This window comes from Agelaius tricolor, unplaced genomic scaffold (genome assembly GCF_023055355.1).
Source record: "Agelaius tricolor isolate 1412-34295 unplaced genomic scaffold, bAgeTri1.0.p SCAF_14, whole genome shotgun sequence".
Taxonomy (NCBI): Eukaryota; Metazoa; Chordata; class Aves; order Passeriformes; family Icteridae; genus Agelaius; species Agelaius tricolor.
In genome coordinates this window covers 3114587-3137562 of record NW_027269274.1, presented here as the reverse complement: position 1 = coordinate 3137562, position 22976 = coordinate 3114587, and the positions used below count along the sequence as shown (strand labels likewise).

The 22976-nt window shown below is 43.5% G+C and overlaps 1 protein-coding gene across 1 annotated transcript in view; it reads right to left on the bottom strand.

The window, feature by feature from the left end:
* CNTN3 (contactin 3) overlaps positions 1-22976 on the bottom strand; it is a 104151-nt gene that overhangs the window by 5402 nt on the left and 75773 nt on the right. The window contains exons 8-18 of the mRNA XM_071439328.1: positions 22761-22890; positions 21172-21322; positions 12959-13086; positions 10935-11110; positions 8911-9028; positions 7277-7435; positions 6363-6512; positions 5523-5593; positions 4166-4400; positions 3500-3615; positions 2652-2838 (exon numbers count right to left, since the gene is read on the bottom strand). Coding sequence (XP_071295429.1) covers positions 2652-2838; positions 3500-3615; positions 4166-4400; positions 5523-5593; positions 6363-6512; positions 7277-7435; positions 8911-9028; positions 10935-11110; positions 12959-13086; positions 21172-21322; positions 22761-22890 — 1621 coding nt within the window. The remainder of the gene's footprint in view (positions 1-2651; positions 2839-3499; positions 3616-4165; positions 4401-5522; positions 5594-6362; positions 6513-7276; positions 7436-8910; positions 9029-10934; positions 11111-12958; positions 13087-21171; positions 21323-22760; positions 22891-22976) is intronic.

Below are 22976 nucleotides of genomic sequence, written 5' to 3'. Positions count from 1 at the left end.
TTCACTCCTGAGAATGAACTGTTACAGCATGTATGAATCGTTTTCACACTGAGATATTACAGCTGAATTTCAAAGGAAATGACTCATCCTTGAAATCCACAACAAAATATTAAGATGACACGTGGAGAAAAAAAAAATGAAGAGTAATTATCTGTAAAAACTGTAAGCCTCTGTCTGAGGGATTCAGCTCCATTTGCTGCAGACACCAAAATCTCCAGCAACCACCAGAGTTCAGAACTTCACTTGTGGCAGGTCCTGCCCCATCAATCACTCAGGACCTGTCCAAGGAGCTGCAGGGATTTCTGAAAGCTGCTCTCAGGCAGGAGAATTTCTCACAATTAAGAGCTGATGGGCAGAACCCTGGGTTTTATTTGAAGACTTTCGAAATATGAAATAATTGTCAGAACTTAGGCAAGTCTTCCCCACCCACCTGGCATTTTACATAGCAGTATTTAAACCTCCACTTGTTATTCTGGGCTGTAAACATGCATATTTCAAATTTTAGAGCAAAGGTACTTTAATTGTCAAAGGCTCATTTTCAATTTGGAAATACACTGCCAACAGAACTGAACTATTTGCATTCCTTGGTATGGCAACAGTTTCTGAGATTTACCTGGCAGGTCCTGTGGGGGAATGCAAATCCCTCACAGTGAAAACCACACCAATCACGAATATTCAAATTAAATTACAAACCAGGATTGATTAAAAATTACACATTTAATGAAAAATCAGTTTTTACTGCAACAGCACGGAGAATTATTTCTCTCAGCAATTCAACTAATTTATCAAAATCTGCAGACTGACATTACACGGCTTTGCTCTCCTTATTCACCAGAAAGATCCATGGATATAATGCAATTAATTTTCCTTTTTAATTATTCCAAACAGCAGCATTTTGCCAAAGGGCCTGATCCAGATGCTGCTCACACCAGTCCTCAGTCACACACCCCAAAAGCAGGGGGCACATTGAAAAAGGGACTGAAAATCCCTGACCAGCCTGGCACCACCTCTAGTGAGCAGCCACAAAGATGAATAATTAGAAAAAAATTCCTTTTCCTATGTCCTGTCCAGGCTGCAGGCAGTGAGTCACTTCAGATCAGCCAGTTCATGGTAATTGTGCATATAATATATTTAAACTCTGGCAAATCTGAGTTGGTTTAGTCCTCGGTGACAGACTGACACTCATTTCTGCATAGAATAATTTCTGATAAACTAGCTTATTTCATAATATTAATGCTACAACTCTGTCTGCTCGGGGGATGTTAATGATTATTGCAGGGAATTTGACCCTTCAGACAGATTTAATTGTCTGTTCTTGTGCCTCTGACAGAAACACTTCAAGACTGATGACCCTGATTCTGAGCTGTATTACAACAGAGGAGCACACTAAAAATATTTCCACTTGTAGAAAAAATTAGTGCAGCCTTTGACAATCTGTTCTCCAGCTTAATTTTGCCTTTGCAGCAGCAGAGTGGCCTCTTGTGCAATTTGTTCAAGGGGAAACAGTGGACATGAAGGATTGCTTTGCATGAACTCCAGGAGGTTCATTGCATTTCAAAACCCATGCCCTAGAGAACTTATAAATATGTTATAGAACACTGAAAAATTCAACAAGTCTCTTTTTTTTTTCCTTCTTCTAAATAACAGAGATTTTTCTTTTCAATTTCTTCCAGTCATTAGCAGAGTGACAGAGGTTCAGTGCAGAAATTACAGATCTTCCCTGGGCTCCCTTGGCACGGTTGGGTTTCAACCACCCTGCTCAAGAAGGGGTGGAAGCTCTGGGCTTGATTCACACGACTACACAGAAATTCAGGCCACTCATACCGTGATTCCCAGGAATTCCACTGCTTTCCCTTCCCCTCCAATGTCACTGTCACATTTTCTGAAAAACCCTTTTTGCCCAGGCTTCTTCTCCTGGGAAGCTGAGAAGCCTCAGAGAGAAATGAAAACAATAATTATCTGGTTTGCTTCTCCTGTGTTTTGCTGCTTTGGAATGTGGCCTGGACATTGTTACCAACTGGTCATTGTTTGATTGGTTCCGTGTGAATTGGTTTTACTTCATGATCCATTCCCAGTCCAGCTGTGGCTCTGGAGAGGAGTCACGAGCTTTCATTATCATTCTTGTTAAGCCTTCTGTCTGTGTCCTTCCTCTATTCTTTAGTATAATTTCAGTATAGAATTCTTTAATATACTATACTCTAATATACTATAATATACTATACTATACTGTAATAAATATACTATTATATAATATTTTATATTATATAACGGATAATATCTATCATATAATAAATAAAAATAATATAATATATACAACTATAGAAAATGATAAAATATAAATATATTAATTAATATACACTACAATTATATTATTTAATATATAAATATATTATTTAATATATTATAAATATCTTAATTACTAAAATTATGCTATTTTGTAATATATAATATAATAAATATAATAAATATAATAAATATAATATAATATAATATAATATAATATAATATAATATAATATAATAATAAATTAGCCTTCTAAGAACATGGAGTCAGATTCAACCATTCCTCCTTCATCCTGGGGACCCTGCAAACCCAACCCTCACGTGCTTCCCCACCATCTGTGCTGTGCCCCTGCCAGCTGAGGTACTCACGTGGCTTTTTGGTGGTGGCATTGACGGTGGCGCTGAAGGGCCCTGCCCCAGCGCTGTTGTAGGCACGCACAGCTGTGTAATAATCCAGGTTGCTCCTCAACCCCGTAATTTTTATTGATGTTTCATTCCCTGCTGCTTTTACTCTGCTGGAAGATTCTTCTTTCTGGCCTTTATTCCAGTACCTGACCTAGGAGATAAAAACCAAAACCGTTTAAATCTTGCATGGAATGGGCTGTTCACCCACAGTGTTGTACCCGACTCTTTTAAGTGCCTTTTTTTTTCCTCCTTTTTCTGCTGAAAAAGGTAGAAATACATTAAAGTTTCAGAAATATGTTTACTGTGCAAAAAAGAAAAAAATGCTCTTATCCATCTGCTTCTCACACTTGCTGCTCTTTTCAGTGTGACTGCAGGAAAAAGACAATTGAAATATTAGATCTTGCCTGAACTACAGAATGACAAGAGGAAAACCATTACTTCATTAAGAAGGAAACAAGCTCAGAAAAATGTACCTTATAAAGAAGTTTCTTTGAAAGTAAATGTAATTCTGAAAAAAATGTTAGCTTGGAGTTATGTCAGACATGTGACCATCAGAACAAGCAGCAAAACACAACTTCATTCTGTTTTTTAACAAAGTTTTTTTAACAAAGGGTTTTTATAACAAAGACAGAAAAAATTATCCTTCTTCTGGCTGTAGGTGGGGCAGGAAGAGCAAGATTTGGGGTGAATCTGTGTGGTTGTGCTGCAGCCCACATGACCCTTCTGGCCCATGGCCCTTCACAAAGACGAGTGGATTTTATTTAATAAACAGGGCCAATTCATTGGAATATTTTTTATTCCCGCAGACTCACCTCATAGCCCAGCAGCCTTCCATTGCTCATCTTCCAGGGAATGGCTGTCCAGGACACCTGGATGGCTGAGGAGGACAGGCTGGTGGCAGACACTCCTGAGGGGGCTGTGCTGGGCTCTGGGTTGGGAAATCAACACGGGAGAGGTGACTGGGAATAAACCTGGGAATAAATAAATAAATCCTCATCCCAACCCACCTCACTGCCCCGAGCTGCTGCTGGAATGGATGCCTTAAATTTTAGCTTTTATATTTTGTGTGTGTGACTCTGAACTCCATACAGAGTGCCAGCAGCTCTCTCACAGCTCAGTCCCACAGAACAATCCTTTGCCAGCCCAGAACCAAGGACACCGCTGCAGCTTCAGCCCAAAAAGTGCCAACAACAGGGAATGGAGGGGAGCAAACTGGGAGGGTGGGACTGCATCACCTGGAGCTGGAACTGGACAATGAACCCCAACATGGAAATGGACCAAAACTGATTAAAGTGTGAGAACTCGTGACCCTCATCCATCTTGGGTGGAGCCATGGCTGGGCTCTTGTACTGCTCCAAGGGTGTCCTGTGAAGGCCTTTAATGAATCCCTGCTTAATTCCTGTGACTCTGCCCATTCTCTGCTCCGGGAGCCTCTCAGTCAGAGCTGGTGGAGGGGTTTGGGCAGGCCAGGGCTGTACCTTCCTCAGCTGAGAACACCGTGGCCACGGCGCTGAAGGGCCCCTCTCCTTTGTTGTTGTAGACGCCGACCTTGACCTCGTAGGGCGAGAAGGGCAGGATGCTCTCGTTCCTGAAGACGTATCTGGGGGTGTCAGGGGACGTCACCACGGTCTGGATCCACGTCGAGGTGCCCGAGGGGCGGAAAGCCACCACGTACCCAAATCCTTCCCCGTTCTGCAGCTCCTCAGGGACGGGCTGGGACAGAACAACAGCTGTGAGGCACTGAGGAGAATGGGCAGGAGAAACCCAGGGACAGAACAACACCTGTGAGGCACTGGGGAGGATGGGCAGGAGAAACCCAGGGACAGAACAACGGCTGTGAGCCACTGGGGAGGACAGGCAGGAGGAAACTCACGGACAGAACAACAGCTGTGAGCCACTGGGGAGGACAGGCAGGAGAAACCCAGGGACAGAACAACACCTGTGAGGCACTGGGGAGGATGAGCAGGAGAAACCCAGGGACAGAACAATGGCTGTGAGGCACTGGGGAGGATGAGCAGGAGAAACCCAGGGACAGAACAATGGCTGTGAGGCACTGGGGAGGATGGGCAGGAAGGAAGTCAGGACATGATGCAGGTGCTGGCACTGCCCTCAGCATCAAACCCGCAGCCAATTAACTCTGGGATAGAACAGCAAAATGTGCTCCCTATACGCTGTTTTAAGGTTTGCATTTCAAGAAGAGAACACTTTCAGGTATAATCTCTGGTTTTCACTCAGTATTCTGCTTCAAGATGCTCTTCAGTAAATAGAGCTTTTCTTTCATCAATCCACAGTTCATAAAAAATGAATCATTGCTTGGTCAGCTGTTAGAGAATCCAATACCACCTTCATACAGTGGCTGAAACCTTCTTCTGATGTCATTTTGATTAGATAACCACCCAGAGTAGTCAATGCTAGGAACAGAATATTAACAGTTCTTTAAATCATTAAAGAAGGGATACACAGTATAAATGGAAATTGGTTAGCATGTGCATCCAGATTTAATGGTGGGAAAGCAAGAACTGCAAATCTGCACTGCAAAGCTCAATTCTTTGGCTCAGCCCTCTTGCCCTGCCCTCCTGCCTCCTTTTTAGCATCAACATTTGTTTGAGAACAGAAGCAATCCCAGCCAAGCTGAATTCCCTGGGGATTTCCATCCAGCGCAGGGACACCTGAGAGTCAAAGGACAAAGGGCAGTGGGCAGGGCTCACATCACCCAGAGCACCTGCACATCCCAGAGGAGGAGCTGTGCAGCCAGGGAAATTCAGAGAGAGCAGAAAGAAAAGGAAAGAAAGGAAGAGGTTCTGTGGAGAGAAGAACCTCTCCCCACCAACTTACATCCCACGTTATGACCAGCTCAGACCTGCTGCCTCCTCCCCCACTGACCTCAGAGGGGGGAATTTCAGGAACTGTGGAAGGAAATGCAGAGATGTCAGCACAGAGTAGAGGCAGGAGAACACAGCACATCACCCTCAAGCCCTGGGTTTAACCCACATTCATGCTCCTCCTGCAACCAGGGGGAATGGTTTTTGGGGAGGGAGCAGCTCACAGATTATTTAATTATTTATTAACCACTGCTGCTGTGCCTAGGAACTTCCAAAAACTGGAGACAAGCTTCATTTTTCCAGAGTTAACTCTTCCTAGGTTGGAAGAGATCCCCAAAGATCATCTTGCTCCAGGACACCTTCCACTGGACCATGTTGCTCAGAATTCCACATCCTTGAACACTTCCAGGGATGTTATGCAGATAAATTAGGAAACAGCCTCATTACAAGTGAATTTGGGTTGTAATTGATGGGTTCTTCTGAGCCACATGCTTGTTATATGGAAGGGTTTCACTGATCAAACAGCAGGAATGAAAAATCCCTGTCAAAATTAACCTCTTTCCATCCATTAATACCTTCAGACTCTGCAGCACTGCCTGAACTGGCAGATTTTGCCACAGTAAATGCAGTTTAAATGGATTTAGATGTTATGCTTCTGTGATGTTCAGTAATGCAACACAAACTGTCCTACAGCAAAATGGAAAAATATGAACAAACTTGTTTCAGGCTTTTGTATCCAATGGCAATTCCAAGCTTGTTTGCAAAGAGCCAAGAAGATAAAGATACGAACACTCCTTTCCTCTGTTAACATTCAAGATTCTTGAATTAAAAACAAATAGAAGGACCCACTAACCTGCCTCTTCAGTTCTTACTTTTTCTGAGGGCAAACTAGGCTCTCCACCTCCTATTTTGTTAGTGGCAACTACACGAAATTCATATTCAACCCAAGGATTTAAATCCACTACTGTGCTGGTGAAGGTTCTCCCGTCGATCACGTCCGGAACTGGGGGAGAGAGAAAAGGAAAAGGGAGCTCAGGAACAGGAGAATGGCTGAAGGGAAAAGGGAGCTGAGGAAAAGGAAAATGGCTCAGGGGAAAAGGGAGCTCAAGAAAATGGCTCAAGGGAAAAGGAGAATGGTTCAAGGGAAAAGGGAGCTCAGGAACAGGAGAATGGCTCATGGGAAAAGGGAGCTCAGGAAGAGGAGAATGGTTCAAGGGAAAAGGGAGCTCAGGAAAAAGAGAATGGCTCAGGGGAAAATGGAGCTCAAGAAAATGGCTCAAGGGGAAAAGGGAGCTCAGGAAAAGGAGAATGGCTCAGGGGCCAGAGCCATCCCCACAGAGGCTGGTCTGGGAGCTGGGCTCACCTGTGGTGGCTGAGCTGGGCTCACCTGTGCTGTGCTCACCTGTGGTGGCTGAGCTGGGCTCACCTGTGTGGCTGAGCTGGGCTCACCTGAGCTGGGCTCACCTGTGTGGCTGATCTGGGCTCACCTGTGTTGGCTGAGCTGGGCTCACCTGAGCTGGGCTCACCTGTGCTGGCTGAGCTGGGCTCACCTGAGCTGGGCTCACCTGTGGTGGCTGAGCTGGGCTCACCTGAGCTGGGCTCACCTGTGTGGCTGAGCTGGGCTCACCTGTGCTGGCTGAGCTGGGCTCACCTGTGCTGGCTGAGCTGGGCTCACCTGAGCTGGGCTCACCTGTGGTGGCTGAGCTGGGCTCACCTGAGCTGGGCTCACCTGTGTGGCTGAGCTGGGCTCACCTGAGCTGGGCTCACCTGTGGTGGCTCTCTGCCAGCCCACGGAGAAGGGGGTCCTGGCCTGGATGGTGTAGGTGGTCACGGGGCTGTGGTTGTCTGTGCCCTCCTGCCACGAGATCTGGGCTGTGGTGTCCGTGATCTCATCCACCCTCACGTGCTCAGGGGGCCCAGGAGAGCCTGGAGTGGGGTGGAAAACCAGGCTCAGTTTGGTGAAGCCCTGGGAATCACTTCCCTTTTTCCTTTCTTCCTCACGGGAGGAGGGAAACAATTCAGACTGGAATTAGAACACTCTTAATTGTGGTTTTACATTCACTAAACTCTGATAATTTCAACCTGAAATACTCTCAAGGGCAGAACTAATGCATGGGTTTTGGCTTTTTTTACCCAGAATCTTTGTTCAGCACATCCCTCTGTCTTTCCAATGTCTTTTCCTTTAGTCCTAAATGTCCTCTTTAATGTACAGACAAATCTCTGTAGTCTGGAAATTTTCTACCTACAACTTCTTTACTGTACAAGGCAGTGGAACAATTTTTCAGCACATGTGACCAGCACCCCAAGCAGTAATTCAGTCAGACAAACTTCCTGCTGCCTTCTGGAAAATCCTCATTCTGGGCATTTCCTGCCCAAAAATGCTGGGTTTTGTCTCACCTGCACCAGCAAAGGGGGTCGAAATGAGTAACAGTGCATTAACAATGAGAAAATATCTGATATATTTTAAAATATATTGAGTAAGTGCTGATCACATAATGTGCTTTTTTAGATCAAAGCTTTTTACCTTGCAATAAATGTAGCTGTAACATCAGCAGAGAAAGCTACAGTTCTGGCTGAACTGTGAGCACTCCAGCTCGGAATGAAAAGGAATAATCCTGCATTATAGGCTTTAAACCCTGGGAGAAAACCTCTCCTGGGCTCTGGCAGAATTGCCCATTTCACAGGAAGGATTCTGGAGTCCCCAGCACTTCAGTCTGCAGAGGCAGCACCTCCAGCTCCCTCTTGGCAGCCTGAAGGACTGCCAGTGAAAAAAGATGTGAAGTCACTATTCCAACCTCCAGCCCCTCATTTCTCTGGGAAAAACGAGGCTTCACCCAAAAGCTGAGCTGTAATTCTCACTAGCTGCAGGTCAGAATGACATAAATTCAACTCTGAGCCATTCATCCCCCCATCCAAACCATGCATTGGAGGCTCTGTGACCTCCACCATCAGTTATTTCTGTTGCAGACATCTTTCATGAAAAATCCTTTCTTAGGATTTTTCCTTGTGAGAAGCTGCAGTTTCAGCAACCAAAAGTAACCAATGGTTATCTGCTGCTGTGGAATGCAACAGGTAGACCCATGATTGGTCTCCTGTGGGTGTTTGGATTTCTTGACCACTCATGGCAGAGCTGGCTCTTGCTCTGTCTGAGACACAGATCTTTGTTATTCATTCTTGTCTATTCTTAGCTTAGCTAGCTTCTGAAGAAACCTTTTCCTTTCTATTGCTTTTTAGTATAGTCCTAATGTAACACATATCATAAAATAATAAATCAAGCCTTCTGATCATGGAGTCAACATTCTCGTCTCTTCTTCACCCTGAAAACCCTTGTGACCACGGTCACATATTTCTGTAGCCTGTAATTTAAAAAAAGGAGGAAACCGTGATGGGCTGGGCTGTACCTCTCACGATGAGCTCGGCAGCAGAGGCCACGCTGTCCACCTCTGTCTTCACCATGCACACGTACTTGCCACTGTGCTTCAGCTGGATGTTCCTGATCATCAAATCCCCTGAGGCACTCTGGGAACACACAACATTCATTAATGCAAACACTTCTCTCCCTTCGTGGTTGGTATCTTCTTTGAAAAGGGAAAAGAAATCCGCCAAAAATGTGGAGTTGCTCAAAAGCTGCACTGCAGGACAGCAAATTCCTGCCCATCAGCAGTTCCAGGCTTCTTGTCTGGGAGCATCTTCCCAAAAAACATGAGGTGATGTCCCTTTTTTGGGAGAAATGAGCCCCAACATGGGAGCTCACACTGGGAGCATCTCCTGTCTGCCATCCCCAGTAACCTCAATGCCCTTGAAAGAGAAAAATGTTTTCTGTGGCCATTTCCAGTTTGATTTCCAGACAGAATTCATGGAGCTTTTATCCGGAACTTTTAAGTCGAGTCGTGACAGATTTTTAAGGAGTTCAACTGTGTAAAAGAAAAATTTCTCCCTTTTTTAGGAGAAATGAGCTCCAACATGGGGAGCTCATACAGGGAAGGCATCTCCTGCCTGGAACCCCCAGTAACCTCAATGCCCTGTGACCATTTGTCTCAAAGCCCTAAAAAAGAAAAATGTGTTTTCTGTAGCCACTACCAGTTTGATTTCTAGACAGAATTCATGGAGTTTTTTTCTTGAACTTTTCAGTCAAGTTATGACAGATTTTTAAGGAGTTCAAATGTGTAAAAGACAAAGTTGAATTCAGTCCATCCTCCAGGTTATTGTGAGCACTTTCATTTAAAGGTTGCACATTCTAGGCTGAATTTCCCATTTCACAAGCCCAAGTTCTGCTCTTTGCTATTCACTGAGTATTTAATCTTTAGTTTTTTTTCCCTGTTGTTCTCTCTCAGATCACAGCGTGTGGTTATTTCCTGGATCATGGGAAAAGAAATAAAACCTAAATGAAACTGTAACTTCCTATCACATTTGTGCACTGTCTGTTTTCTACACCACTGAACAGAGAACTTGATTTTAAACCTTTGCTAAACAGTGTCCCTTAAAAAAAAATCTCCTCTTTGTGTCAGCTCAATTACTGCCTTAACTCAGTTCCAGTTGAATTTTCCAGGTGAAAAACACCTCAGTCAGATTTTAATTTTTAAATCACAATTATTCTGGACAAGCAGCATTTTCTTCAAGGACAGAACCCAAATTTGTGGGTATTTTCAGCTACTTTGGCCACTGATCCATGGGCAAACAGTAGCCTGGGAGAAAGACAAAGACACGGCTCTGAAGTTTATTTTAGTCTAGGAAAAAACATGAACCTTTCAAAACATTTGGTTATTTTCCTTTGTTTCAGCATTACAATGTCTCAATTCTTTACTCAACACAAGCTGAAGCCAATTCTGCCTGATTCCCTTCCATGTGTGTGCCTGGTCTGCTGTGAAAGCACAGATGGAAGTTGTTTGCAGGACAATTCAGTGCTGATTGCTTACAATAAATTAAAAGTTGAGTCAAAAGCAATCTAAAATCCATCTCCTTGATTGGAAGTGGATATTCAGGGAATGCCCAACACCAGCAGAGAATGCAAGCAAATCACGTCCTACCCGAATTTCAGCAAACTCAACTTGAGACATCTCACCAAAGGGGAGGGGGGCTTCAAATAGAACTTGAAATAAACCTCAGCAAAATGTTAACTCTGCATTTCAGTAATTTGTGCATTTCAGTAATCTGTGGGGGTTTGGGAAGAGCCTCAAGGGACTGGGGATGCAGCAGGAAGCTCCCCTGTGTTACAGTAAAAGCAGATGGGACTCAGTTTGTGAAGGAAAAGCCAATTCTGGTGGGACTTGTTTGGGGAGGGAAGAGAAGGGGAGAGAAGGGAAGGGAAGGGAAGGGAAGGGAAGGGAAGGGAAGGGAAGGGAAGGGAAGGGAAGGGAAGGGAAGGGAAGGGAAGGGAAGGGAAGGGAAGAGAGAAGAGAAGAGAGAAGAGGAGTTGTGAGCTCACCCCTCCAACCTTCTCGAAGTGGGATGCGTCCCTCTGGAAGTCTGTGAGGCTCCCGTTGAAGTACCAGGTGAAGCTGATGTCCAGCAGGGGATCGTGCTGCACCTGGCAGGGCAGCACCACGCTCTCCCCCACGGTGACATCCATGTTGGAAGGGGCCAAGGTGATCCTGGTTGGCTCTGCAGGGAGCACAGACATTGGGTGTTGGGTTTTTCTGCACCGCTGGGCTTTGCCTGCTGCTGATACCCCCACATTCCTGGATGGGATCAGTGACAGACACTTCCAAAGGTGCAGCTGGACTGGGAATGCTGCCTGGAGCTTTGTGTCCTGGCATTTCCTGTCACCATCACATTTCCTGAAAAATCCTCTTTGCTCAGGATTTCTCTCCTGGGAAGCTGAGAAGCCTCAGAGAAAAAGGAAAACAATAATTATCTCATTTGCTTCTCCTGTGTTTTGCTGCTTTGGAATGCAGCTGGAGATGGTTTATCCAACAGGTGGTTGTTTGATGGGTTTCATGTGAATTGTTTTAACTTAATGACCAATCACTGTCCAGCTGTGTTGGGACTCTGGAGGGAGAGTGACAAGTTTTCATTATCATCCTTTGTAGCCTTCTGTAAGTATCCTTTCTCTATTCTTTAGTATGGCTTAACATTATTATAATACAATATAATACAATACAATATAATACAATACAATATAATATAATATAACTATATAATATATAACATCAATATATAATATAATATACTGATATTATATTATAATGATAATATAATAGTATTATATTATTATTATAATATAATACCAGTCTTCTAAGAACATGGGCTCAGATTCATCTTTCCTCCCCACGACAGGGACCCTGAAAATATCACAATTTCCCAGCAGGAGCTGCTGGGCACTGCAAAGTTGAATTTGAGCCTGCTGGGTGCAGCCAATCCACTGCACCAAGCTGAATCCAGGTACAGGAATTGCCATGGGAGGCTCTCAGCAACCCCAGTGGGTTCTGAAGCAGCAGCAGCCACTGGGCAGGTGAAGAGGGGGGAGTAAGGGAAGAACCTAATAAACCCCAGAAACTGCAGGAAATCCACTTGAGGAGGAGCACACTGGGTATTTGGGTCCATACATCACACAGAACATAAATAGTGTCTTTAAAGAACAGCTGTTTGTTATCCCAGAATCACATTGACAGAGAAAAAAATTTCAGCTACTGTAAATACTGTAACAATAAAATTCAATTCTAGGAATTCTCTGTATATAATTTTATTATTTGTATATAAAGGGATATGAATCATTTAGGAGCACAGGCTGAAAACATGAAGCTGTTAATTCACTAAACAAAATAATTCTGTTTGGAACCATGAGATATACAGGGTATGTAATGCAGTGGGATATAATTATGAGTTTGGGAAATTTTTAGATATTAAAATGTTTGAAAAAGAATGTTATGATAGAAGACATTTTTCAGATAAACTTCACAAACTCTTGGTTCTTTTCATCCAGTATCTCAACCAGCAGCCAGGAAAGGATGACTTGGAGGAAGGATCCCTCTGAACAACAATTCTGTATAAAATTTGCTTTTCAAAGACTCTGTTTTGCTGCCCGTGGAGTCCCTGAATGCTCCCCTGCAGCTGGAGTTCCCACCACATCTTTTTCCATAAGCAAACAGCATTTAAACCTCTTTTGGGCAAAAGATTTTCCACAGGAATACAAAATTACCTCAAAGATTTTTTTTTGATTGACATGTTTTTTTCATAACAAATTAAAAACCCCCACGAACTTAAAAGCATAATTGCACTATTTAGTGTTTAGAGAAGTGAGAGGAGGGAGGGAAGTGTTCAGAACTCCCTCACATCTGAGAAATATCTTTGTCAAAGACAGAAAAAAAATCCCTCAGTGTCTTTTACACTAATAAAAGAGCTGTAACAGCTCTCCTTTTATCTTTACACATTAAATAAATAACTTCTCATAGCCTGTACATTCTACCGCAGCACTTGAGGCTCCTGAGGCTGCAATTCCACTTCACTCACCTGTAACTACCAGGCTGGTGGAGCCCCTGGCAGTTCCAAACTGGTTTGTGGCCAGGCAGGTGTAGGTGCCAGCATCCCCCTTGGTCACGTTGGCCACCCTCAGTCCTCCATCCTTCAGCAGCCTGATCCTGAAAAATTACGAGGAGATTTCTCAAAGTCACGGCGTTCGTAGACAAAATGCTTTCATGCTTTACTGTTATCTCTGACTTATTAAACTCTGTCAACAATTAGGAAGAAAATGAGCTCTATGCCAGCTGAAACCTGGACAATTACCAGCCTGGGTTGTTTGAAAATGTTGTGGCCATCCACAACAAAACATTTGAAAATGCTGTGGCCATCCACAGCAAATTTGAACTCAACCACGTATTACTTTGGACATATCCCTCTGGACATCAGTAGAACCAATTCTTTAAGAGATGTGGGCACATGTATGGGTGTGAAGGAGAGAAATCCCACGTGAGCTCCATCTTTTTGAGCTGCACCCATTGAAACTGCAATAGTTTTCAGCTCTTTTGTTGTTTACCTCAGGCAATCTTGCCCAGCAGCTTTGAAGTAACTGTGATTACCATGACAGCTCCATAGGGTTGTTCATGAACTTCCTTTGTGGAAGGACTTGCAGGACAGAAAATTCCCTGTACCCCACACAGTGGTGAAAGCAGGAAGGTGCTTGTGAAAGATGTGGAGAGAAGAAAACCCACAGAGGGACAGAGGAGCAGGAATGTCCCCACAGCAGAGGTGACATCCCAAACAGCAGCACTGCTGATGCACAGCTAAGGCTGATTTGATTCCTTTTTTCCCTATTTCTTGTCCTCCCATCTGTTCCATCCTGCAGGGACTTCTACCCTAAGACAACCTGCAAGCAGCAAAACAACTGAATATGTATAAAAGTGTCCACAGTATGAACAAATTTGTAAAAAGACCCATTTTCCTGATATGCCCAAGTCAAAAGAGCTTCAGAGCTTTTCTCTCCCAGCCCATCAAGCCACCTGAGAGGCACCAAACTGGAGCACAGCACCTTGGCTGGATGGTGACGTGGAAATTTGGAAAGTGAGCTGCAGAATGAGCAGAGCAGCAAAGAAACCCTCTCCAGGCAAAGCTCTGCCTGCATTAGCTGAGTCTTGCTCCTTTTCAGGGCAAGTGCCAGCTGAAAAGGCAGCAAATGTCACCAAACCTGACACTGCCATCAAGAGCTGGGAGGGTTCTGCCTGCTCCCTTCCACCTGCTGCTCCATTCAGTACAAAAGGAGTGAATTCATCACACACCTCTGCTGTTTCTTTTATTTTCAACCCTCAGAAGGTAAAATCCTGTCAGTAAATCCCCACCACTCGTCCCAGCTGAGTTCTGTGGCTGAGTTCAGCTGGCTTGGGATCATTTTCCACAAGGCTGCAGTGAGGGGTGGCCCAGTCTCCTCCCCAGGTGACAAGGAATGGCCAGGGAGGCTTGGAGTGGATTTTGGGGAAAACTTCCTCATGCAAGAGTTCAGTGATCCCACCCTGCACACTCAACTCCTCTGGCCCAAACCCACATTCCCTAAATGCAAATCCCAGCAGTGGGAGAGCTCCAGGGCTCTGGAATTGCACTGCCCCCCTCCCTCAGCAGCAACTCCTCCTCATCCTCACAGCCTCTGACAGCAGCAGCCTGCACTCTGCCACAGCTGCGCCGCTCTGGGCAAGGAAAACGGAGTTTCTGGAATTGCAGCACAGAAATATACACAACTTTTAAAGGCTTTCCTCTTAATTAGTTCAAATTGCCTTCTGTATTTCCCTAAAAAGGGTGTTCCAGCTCTCAGCGCTGTCTCTGAGCTACTCCTCTGGGCAGAGGTGGTGCAATAATGAAATTAGCAGATGCAAATTACAAGAGATAACAAGTCACCCTGTTAGAACAACAGACAAAAGCATTTTACTGGGGTGAGAAAGAGAGCTATAAATAGGCAGTTTAATCCATTTATAACCACACAAAGCATCCTGAGGTACCTCAGCTGCTGCGGTGGCATTGGAGGTGTTTTTTCAAGGGAGGATGTGCCTCACCAGTGACTTCCCTGGGGTTCATTAACTTGTTTTGGAAAATTCCTCAGTCATATTTGGCTGCACTTCATGTTAGAGGGAACATTTAAAATTAATTAAACCGTGCCATATGGTTTATAGGTATTGCAAAATGTGTTAAAGACATGAGTGATACATTTTATAGGTAATTAGAATGACATCAAAAAAAGGTGTTAAAATATATCAATTATGGTTACAAGCCAGTGCTGTTGCACTTTCTAACTGAGGCTTCATCTGCTTTGATGCAATTTCCAACAGAAAAAATACAAAACTAAAGAAACCCCAAGTGTTGACAAAGCCTAAGATCAAACAAAAGAAAAAGCAGGATCAGGGAATAAACCTGAAAATGCTATTGTTTAATTAAAATGAATCACTTTTAGAGGGCTCTGAGCTACCTGCAAAGCCTAGCTTGCCTAAAATAATTAAACAGAAAGCTTATTAAAACCCTGATATAATTAAGAATAATTTTTTTTCTAGAATTAAAAACAAAAAGCAAACAATACATGGGAAAAAATCAATTAGAGAAAAATAATATAGTTGAAATAAAATCTTTACTGGTAAATTAGAAAAAGAGCAATGCTCCACTATTTCCAATTACAAAACAGTAAATGCAGCTCAGAGCCTGTGGAAACCCCAACCCCAAAACCAGCTCTGCCCCTCCTGCTGGAACAGGAGGCAAAGCACAGCTTTCAGTTTAACTGGAGTTATTCAATATTCACACATGGTGCTGGAACACTGCCAGGAGAGACCCAGACCTGTGGCACACAAGTAACAATCCCAGCCTTTGGCATTCCTCCATCTACAGGTGTTTTCCCAAAACGTTTTGCTTAAGGGCAGCAATTTTCCACGGAAATTCCATTTTCCATAACCAGCACTCAGAATTCTGGCAAATGGCACAGAACTTTCAGCCCTGTAAAAGGGACCATGGGGTCCCAAATCCACCCCAATTCCAGCTGGAGATGGATTTAGGACCTGTTTGGTCATCAGATCACAGCATCACTGACAAACTCATCATCCCTCACTAATTCCTGAGCAAAACTGGGGAAAATTGGTGATTGTGGAGATTCTGTTCCTCTACAGTCAAATAAAACTCCCTTAACTCACCCCCACACCCTGACACTGAGGTCAGCAGGATGGAGAGAAGGATCAAACAACTTCAGGAGTTTGGGGTTCCTAATTTGAGAGAAATTATACCTCTTTATACACTAATAATAATAATAATAATAATAATAATAATAATAATAATAATAATAATAATTACCTCTTTATACACTAATTTAAAAATTAAACCTCTTGATGCATGGATATTTAGAGAGAAGACAGTGTCCCTCCACTGGAACTTGGTGTCATTAATGCAGCTGCTGATGACTGCAAGCCTGTTCACCCTCCCAAGGCAATTTTTTATTACTGAACTATCAAACACCATCAAACTCAGGAATCACTGCCTGTTTCATTTCTCAGATTATTTAGAAAGAAAAAAATGGACTATTTTAGATGCTTATTGATATGGTAATAAACACAAACACATTCCTTTCCAGTTCATAACACCTCAGTGCAAAGGAACAGTGGAAAAGTGGGTCAAAGCTGTCTTTTAATGTATCAATCAAATTCCAACTAAATTAAAGCAGATTAATTAACAGGCAAGTCAGCAAAATAAAATCCTGTGCAAGTGCTGGTAAGGAAATGCATTACTTTTCACATCACAGCATTTCAAACTGTAACACAAAATGAATAAAAATATTGAATTCAAATTGCAAGGAAGCTAAAACCATTAACTAATACTTCTAAGCATAGTGCAATTTTCTATCAGGAATTATTTCTTTCCTCCTTTAATTTGCCATCACTTGGCCACAATGAAAGCTGCTCAACCTCGAGTTTTCCTAAGGGAATTCCACTGGGAAGTCTTTGAGTGAAGTTTCTGCAGCATCCTCTCATCCTTTTCTAGTCTTGGTAAATGTAGAAACATCTAGGAAACATCTAGTGATTTTGTTTAAAGGTGAATTATTTTTAAATGCTGCTCTGCCTTTTCACAAAATCCTGGTTTTTAACCCTTTCCCAGTCAGGTATTTGAGCCAGGAGTTCAGACCCACAGCCCACAGGCAGTGACTGTCAAGCACAAACTGAAAATTAAAACTCATGTACATCCACAAAACATTAGGGAAATCCTGGAAGGGGTTCTGTCTGGACAACAGCTATCTTAGTATTTATTCTGGTTTTAGTGAGTTAAACCAGCATCAGGAGCATTTAACCTTAGTTAAGCATCTAATCCTCCTTTTCTGGAGGATAAAAAGACAACAAAAATTCATCCATGCGGAGGTGGAGGTGTCTCAGGCACTAAATTTAATTCCCATTTTCTGTCTTTCCTTCTGCATGTTATCCTATGCTTTCACTGCTCTCTGCACTCCACTGCTCTTTAATGTTTAGCTCTCTTTATTAAAGATATTCTAGAAAAAAAAAAAATAAATCACACACTTTGCAAAATTAACAAGAAACAAGATTGCTTTCTTCAATGCTGAGCGATTTCCCAGCCCAGAGCTCATGAATCCATTTTGAATTATATTTTCTCCCCTCCACAAGACACACTATATTCAGCTCATTTAATTAAAATTTACTGAGTCATTATCCAAATCTTCTACATACTGAAAAAAGCAGCACCATTTAAAAATAAATTAAGAACATGAGCAAGAGTGCCATCAAAATGAAACTCTCTCAGGCTTTACCAAAGTATTGTGGCCAGTACCTCAATGAAATCCAAGTTCTCTGATGACAAGAAATTCAAGTATTTGTGCTTTATCTTTATTATTCAAATAGGAGTTTTCTTAAGACATATAAATTCTAGCAGTCACCAGAGTATTTTCTGAAAAATCCCTTTGCCAGGATTTTTCTCCTGAGAAGCCTCAGAAAAGAAATGCAAACAAGAATTATCTGATTGCTTGGGATGTGGTCTGGAGGCTGCTGACCACCAGGTGCCTCTTTGATTGTTCCATGTGAATTGTTTTTAATTAATGACCAATCCCAGTCCAGCTGTGTCAGAATCTCTGAGTCTGTCATGGGTTTTTATTATAATTCCTTTCTAGCTTTCTGATGTATCCTTTCTCTATAGTTTAGTATAGTTTTAGAATAACATAATGTAATGTAATATAATGTAATGTAATATAATATAATGTAATATAATATAATATATAATATCTAATATAATAAATAATATAATATGATATAATGTAATATATAATATAATATAATATACTGTAATATAATGTAATATATAATGTAATGTAATGTAATGTAATGTAATGTAATGTAATATAATATAATATAATATAATATAATATAATATAATATATCAGCCTTCTGAGAACTTGGAAAACCTCTTTTGGGCATCTCTCACCTCGTCCTGGGGACCCTCACAGCACCATGGCAACATTCCAGCCATGCTGCTGCAAATGTAATTAAAATTCAGCTCCTGTTGCCTCCCCACTTCTCCCAGGTGCTGTCCATGCTGGACCTCCCCTGTGGCAGGAACTCATTCCTCCTGCTTGCTGCAATTAAAGAAGAGAAAGCCCTCCCCAGCAGACTTCTCCACTGGAAAAGGAGTTCAGGGCTGAAAAATGTTCTGCTAATTTGAAACCCTCTCCCCGAATTGCAGGAATTTGTAGAACTGCATGAAATTCACGGATTGCAATTATTCACAGCAGACAGTAATGAACTCCAGGGTTTTCTGCGAAGAACCTCCCTCTGCTCTTCTCCAAAGGCAAGTTTATTTTATTTAGATTAATTCAGGATTACTGCCTTGTTATTGTGCTTCCTCTGGAAGCCATTTACAGTCTGTTGTCAAAAATGCACGCTCTGGGTCATGTTTTGGAATTACCTGCACTTGGCAGAAGTAACAGCTGTAATTTATGTTCATAAACCTAAAGCAGGCAGCATCACATTCAATTCATTTTTGCAACCCGAGTGTTGATTTCTTCAGCCTGGTACTATCACCCCAAGTGAAACTAATACCATTCTGCTTTTTATGGAAATGGAACGGGGACAAAAGCTGGGAATTGCCCTAAACAGACAAAATCAGGTTTTGCACATGCTCTACAAAAGCAGTCATAAACATAGAACTGATTGAGATCCATCAAAAGGCAACAAGTTTCACACAAATGTTAGATGCCGTTGTTTAATTTAATACATTAATATTGTTTAATTAAAGGCTAGAAGTAGTGCTCTTTTGGAAGGGATTTTGCTGGCCTGCTTGCAGGCAGGCAGCCCGTGAGGCTGTGGCACCATGTCCACCTCTGCAGCAACAGATGCCCCAACTTCTGCCAAATTGTCACATTTGACAACACTTAACACCAGAACTCATGAAAACTCTTGGGGCCCTTGTGAACAAAGAGCCAGGGCAGGGATGGCAGTGCCCAAAGCTTCTGGGTACAAGGAGACAGCTCCAGCCTTAGGATGGCACAAATAAAGGTCTCCACTGATGTCTCTCCAGGTTTTACCTATCTGAGAGCAACTTCTGTGTTTAAAAACTGAAGAAGAAAAGCACAACATGGTGTTGTACAGGAACAGGACCAGAAGGATTTTGTCTAATTCAGAAGCAGGTTCCTGATGCCAGGCTGAGCCTTGTACAAATCAACCCCCAGTCCTAGGGGAGCAGGGGCACAGTCCTTAAATCACACCACACACCTTCAAACCCTCCTTTATGTTTGCTCTCCTCAGTGTCATGCTGGCCTTTGGACCCCGTCTGCCCATGAATTCTCCTGCCAAGCACAGTGTGACACCAGAGGAACACACAGCCAGCCTGGGTCTAACCCAGGCAGAAGGGCTGACCTGGCCCAGAGATAGCCCCCAAAACCAAAAACCCAAAAATTCTGGCTCCTCTGAGTGTGCACAGCCTGTCCTGAGCACTGCAGCGCTGCAGCTCGGATGCCCCAAGTGCCACATTGGCTGTGCCCACGGCAAATCCCACCTGGAACCATCTCAGTCACACCTGGAACCATCACAGTCACACCTGGAACCATCTCAGTCACACCTGGAACCATCTCAGTCACCCCTGGAACCATCACAGTCACCCCTGGAACCATCTCAGTCACACCTGGAACCATCTCAGTCACCCCTGGAACCATCTCAGTCACACCTGGAACCATCTCCATCCCACATGGAACCATCTCAGTCACCCCTGGAACCATCTCAGAACAGAAAACACACCTGGAACCATCTCAGTCACACCTCAACCATCTCCATCACACCTGGAACCATCTCAGTCACCCCTGGAACCATCACAGTCACACCTGGAACCATCTCAGTCACCCCTGGAACCATCTCCATCACACCTGTCCTCCAAGGAGCCTCTGTGCTGCCCCAGCTCCCTCCCTGGAACTCCCAATCTGTGCAAATACTGAAATGCAGAACAGAAAGGCTGGAGATCAGGAATGCCCAGCGTGGGAGAGCCCTGCATTCTCTTTTTATACAATTTAACCAGCACACTTGTGCAGTTTCAATTTATGACTAATTCAATAATGCTTTAATGGGTATTGCTGGGAAAAAAATCATTTATATGTTGTTGGAAATCAATAGCTGGGGGTGTGGGTGAATCCCAAACTGTCTCCTGAGAATTACAATCCCAAAACACATCCACTATCACCCTAACCCTCACAAATAAACATAAACAATGATGGCATCTGCTATCCCTGGTAGGATCATGGCTGCTTGGAAAGAACCTGGAAGTGCATTTTCCTTTTCTTTTCATGTTTTCATCTGCTACTCTTGACCTCCAAATTCACTTTTCTTTCTTTTCTCAGCTGCATCATCCCCATGGCTGTAACACACCTCAACTGCCCCTTTGCCAACATTTGCAGAGCATTCTGTTGAAGCCTTTTAGTATTTCTGTACAGGCTTTTCTGCATTCCCAGTTTTCCATCAGTACCTGGCTCTCTCTAAATCAGGCCCAACTCTACATTTGACTGAAAACAAAATCTGACCCCTGACCTTAGAGAAAGCAGCACGCTTGCCCTCTCAGTGCTCTTACACCATCACAACAAAAAAACAAGCAAAAAACCCCAGGCCAGCCAGACTTCAGAGAGACTTTACAAGTGTTTGGACCTACAGCTGAGAGTACTGCATAAAAGGACACACAAAAACTTCTTGTAAGATTAAAACAAATAAACCAATGTAACATGATACCTTTCATTTTCCTGCAGCTGCTCACCTCCCTTCTTCCAGGAACATTTGGCCTTAGGGAAAGCTTTGGGTTTGCACTCAAAATCAACTGTGCTGCCTATCTGAACCTGGATCAGTTTCTTCATTGGACTCTTGGAAAAATCTGGAGCAGAGGCTAGAACAGAAGGAATGGTAGCAGTGAAATAAAGCACTTTTAATGCCATTAATGATGCTACTGGTTAGCACTTACACGAGCGCTTCTCAGACTCCAAACATAATTAACACCATTAATTAGCTCAGACAGATCTTCTATTGGGCAATTAGGCATTTTCACCTCCTTTTCTGTACCTCATCCTGCTTCCAGAGGTCTCAGCTGTGCAGCTGAGCACCCAACAAGGCAAGCACAGACAATCAGAGCCACCAAAGCTCAAGGAACCCAGTTTCATGCTCAGCACCTGCCCAAGTGGATGCTCTGCTGAAGGGAGCAGATTTATCTGATCAATCCAATCAATACCACACCAGGAGGCTCACTGAACCTCACTGGAAGGTTCCCAGTCCCACGTGCCAATGTGTGTCAGATGACAGGAAATGACAGGGCAGCTCATTCTGGGTGAACTTTTCATGAATTAAGAGTTTTGGGAAGGCTCGTGGCCTCTCCCTCTGTAACACTGAACTTGGAAAGGAAATTCAATGTTTGAGACCTTCCAGAGGTCTCAGCTGTGCAGCTGAGCACCCAACAAGGCAAGCACAGACAATCAGAGCCACCAAAGCTCAAGGAACCCAGTTTCATGCTCAGCACCTGCCCAAGTGGATGCTCTGCTGAAGGGAGCAGATTTATTTAATTAATCTAATCAACATCACACCAGGAGGCTCACTGAACCTCAGGGAACTGGAATGCTCCCAGTTCCCTGAGCTATGCCTGTCAGATGACAGGAAATGACAGGGCAGCTCATTCTGGGTGAACTTTTCATGGATTCAGAGTTTTGAGAAGCCTCACGGCCTCTCCCTGAGTAACACTGAACTCGGAAAGGAAATCCAGTGGTTGAGGAGAGCGAGGCTGAAGGAGCCCTGCGTGCTCATCCACACACAAAGGGAATAATAACCTGTGACCCCAGAACTCAGCTACAGCTCAGTCTGGACTGTGCTGCAGGGGGAAAGGCAGGGGTGTGTCAGTGCCAGCTGTGCTCCCCCAAACCAAAGCTGTGACTATCCCAGGCAAGGCTGGGGCTGGCTCCGTGTCCCTGCCTGTCCCTGGCTCCTCCAGGGCTGCACACAGAGGTTTTTAACCCCAGGGTGTCCCTGAGCCCCCCGCAGGAGTGAGAGCAGCTGATGGAGCCAGCAGCACCTCCAGAGCACACCAGGGGTTTCAATCCCATCCCTGCTCTTCCCCTTGTGAATCATTTATCCTGTTCTGTTTAAGGGAATGATTGGCCTGAAAATGCTCTGGCAGCAGATGACTCAACTCCTCAGCTCTGTGGATAAAGACATCAGGTTGACAAAAACGTTTTATTTCAGTGACAGCAGCTGAGTGAGTTAAATCTGAGGTGCAATCTGAGGGGGTGTGGAAAGGGATAATGAGGTTTGTGTTTTAGTGAAAAAAAGGAACATCTTACCTACAACCCTGAGCTCTGCACTCGAAGAGATGACACCATGCTTATTTTCAGCTATGCACTGGTATCTGCCAGAATCTGTCAGATTTAGATTTGATATTGTAAGTGCACCATTTTCAATTTGGATCCTTCCCTGAATATTAAGAAAAATATCTTTATTGATGATATATTTCCTGTGAAAAATTTAAGATAAGTAAGGAATAGAAATAGGACAGCATA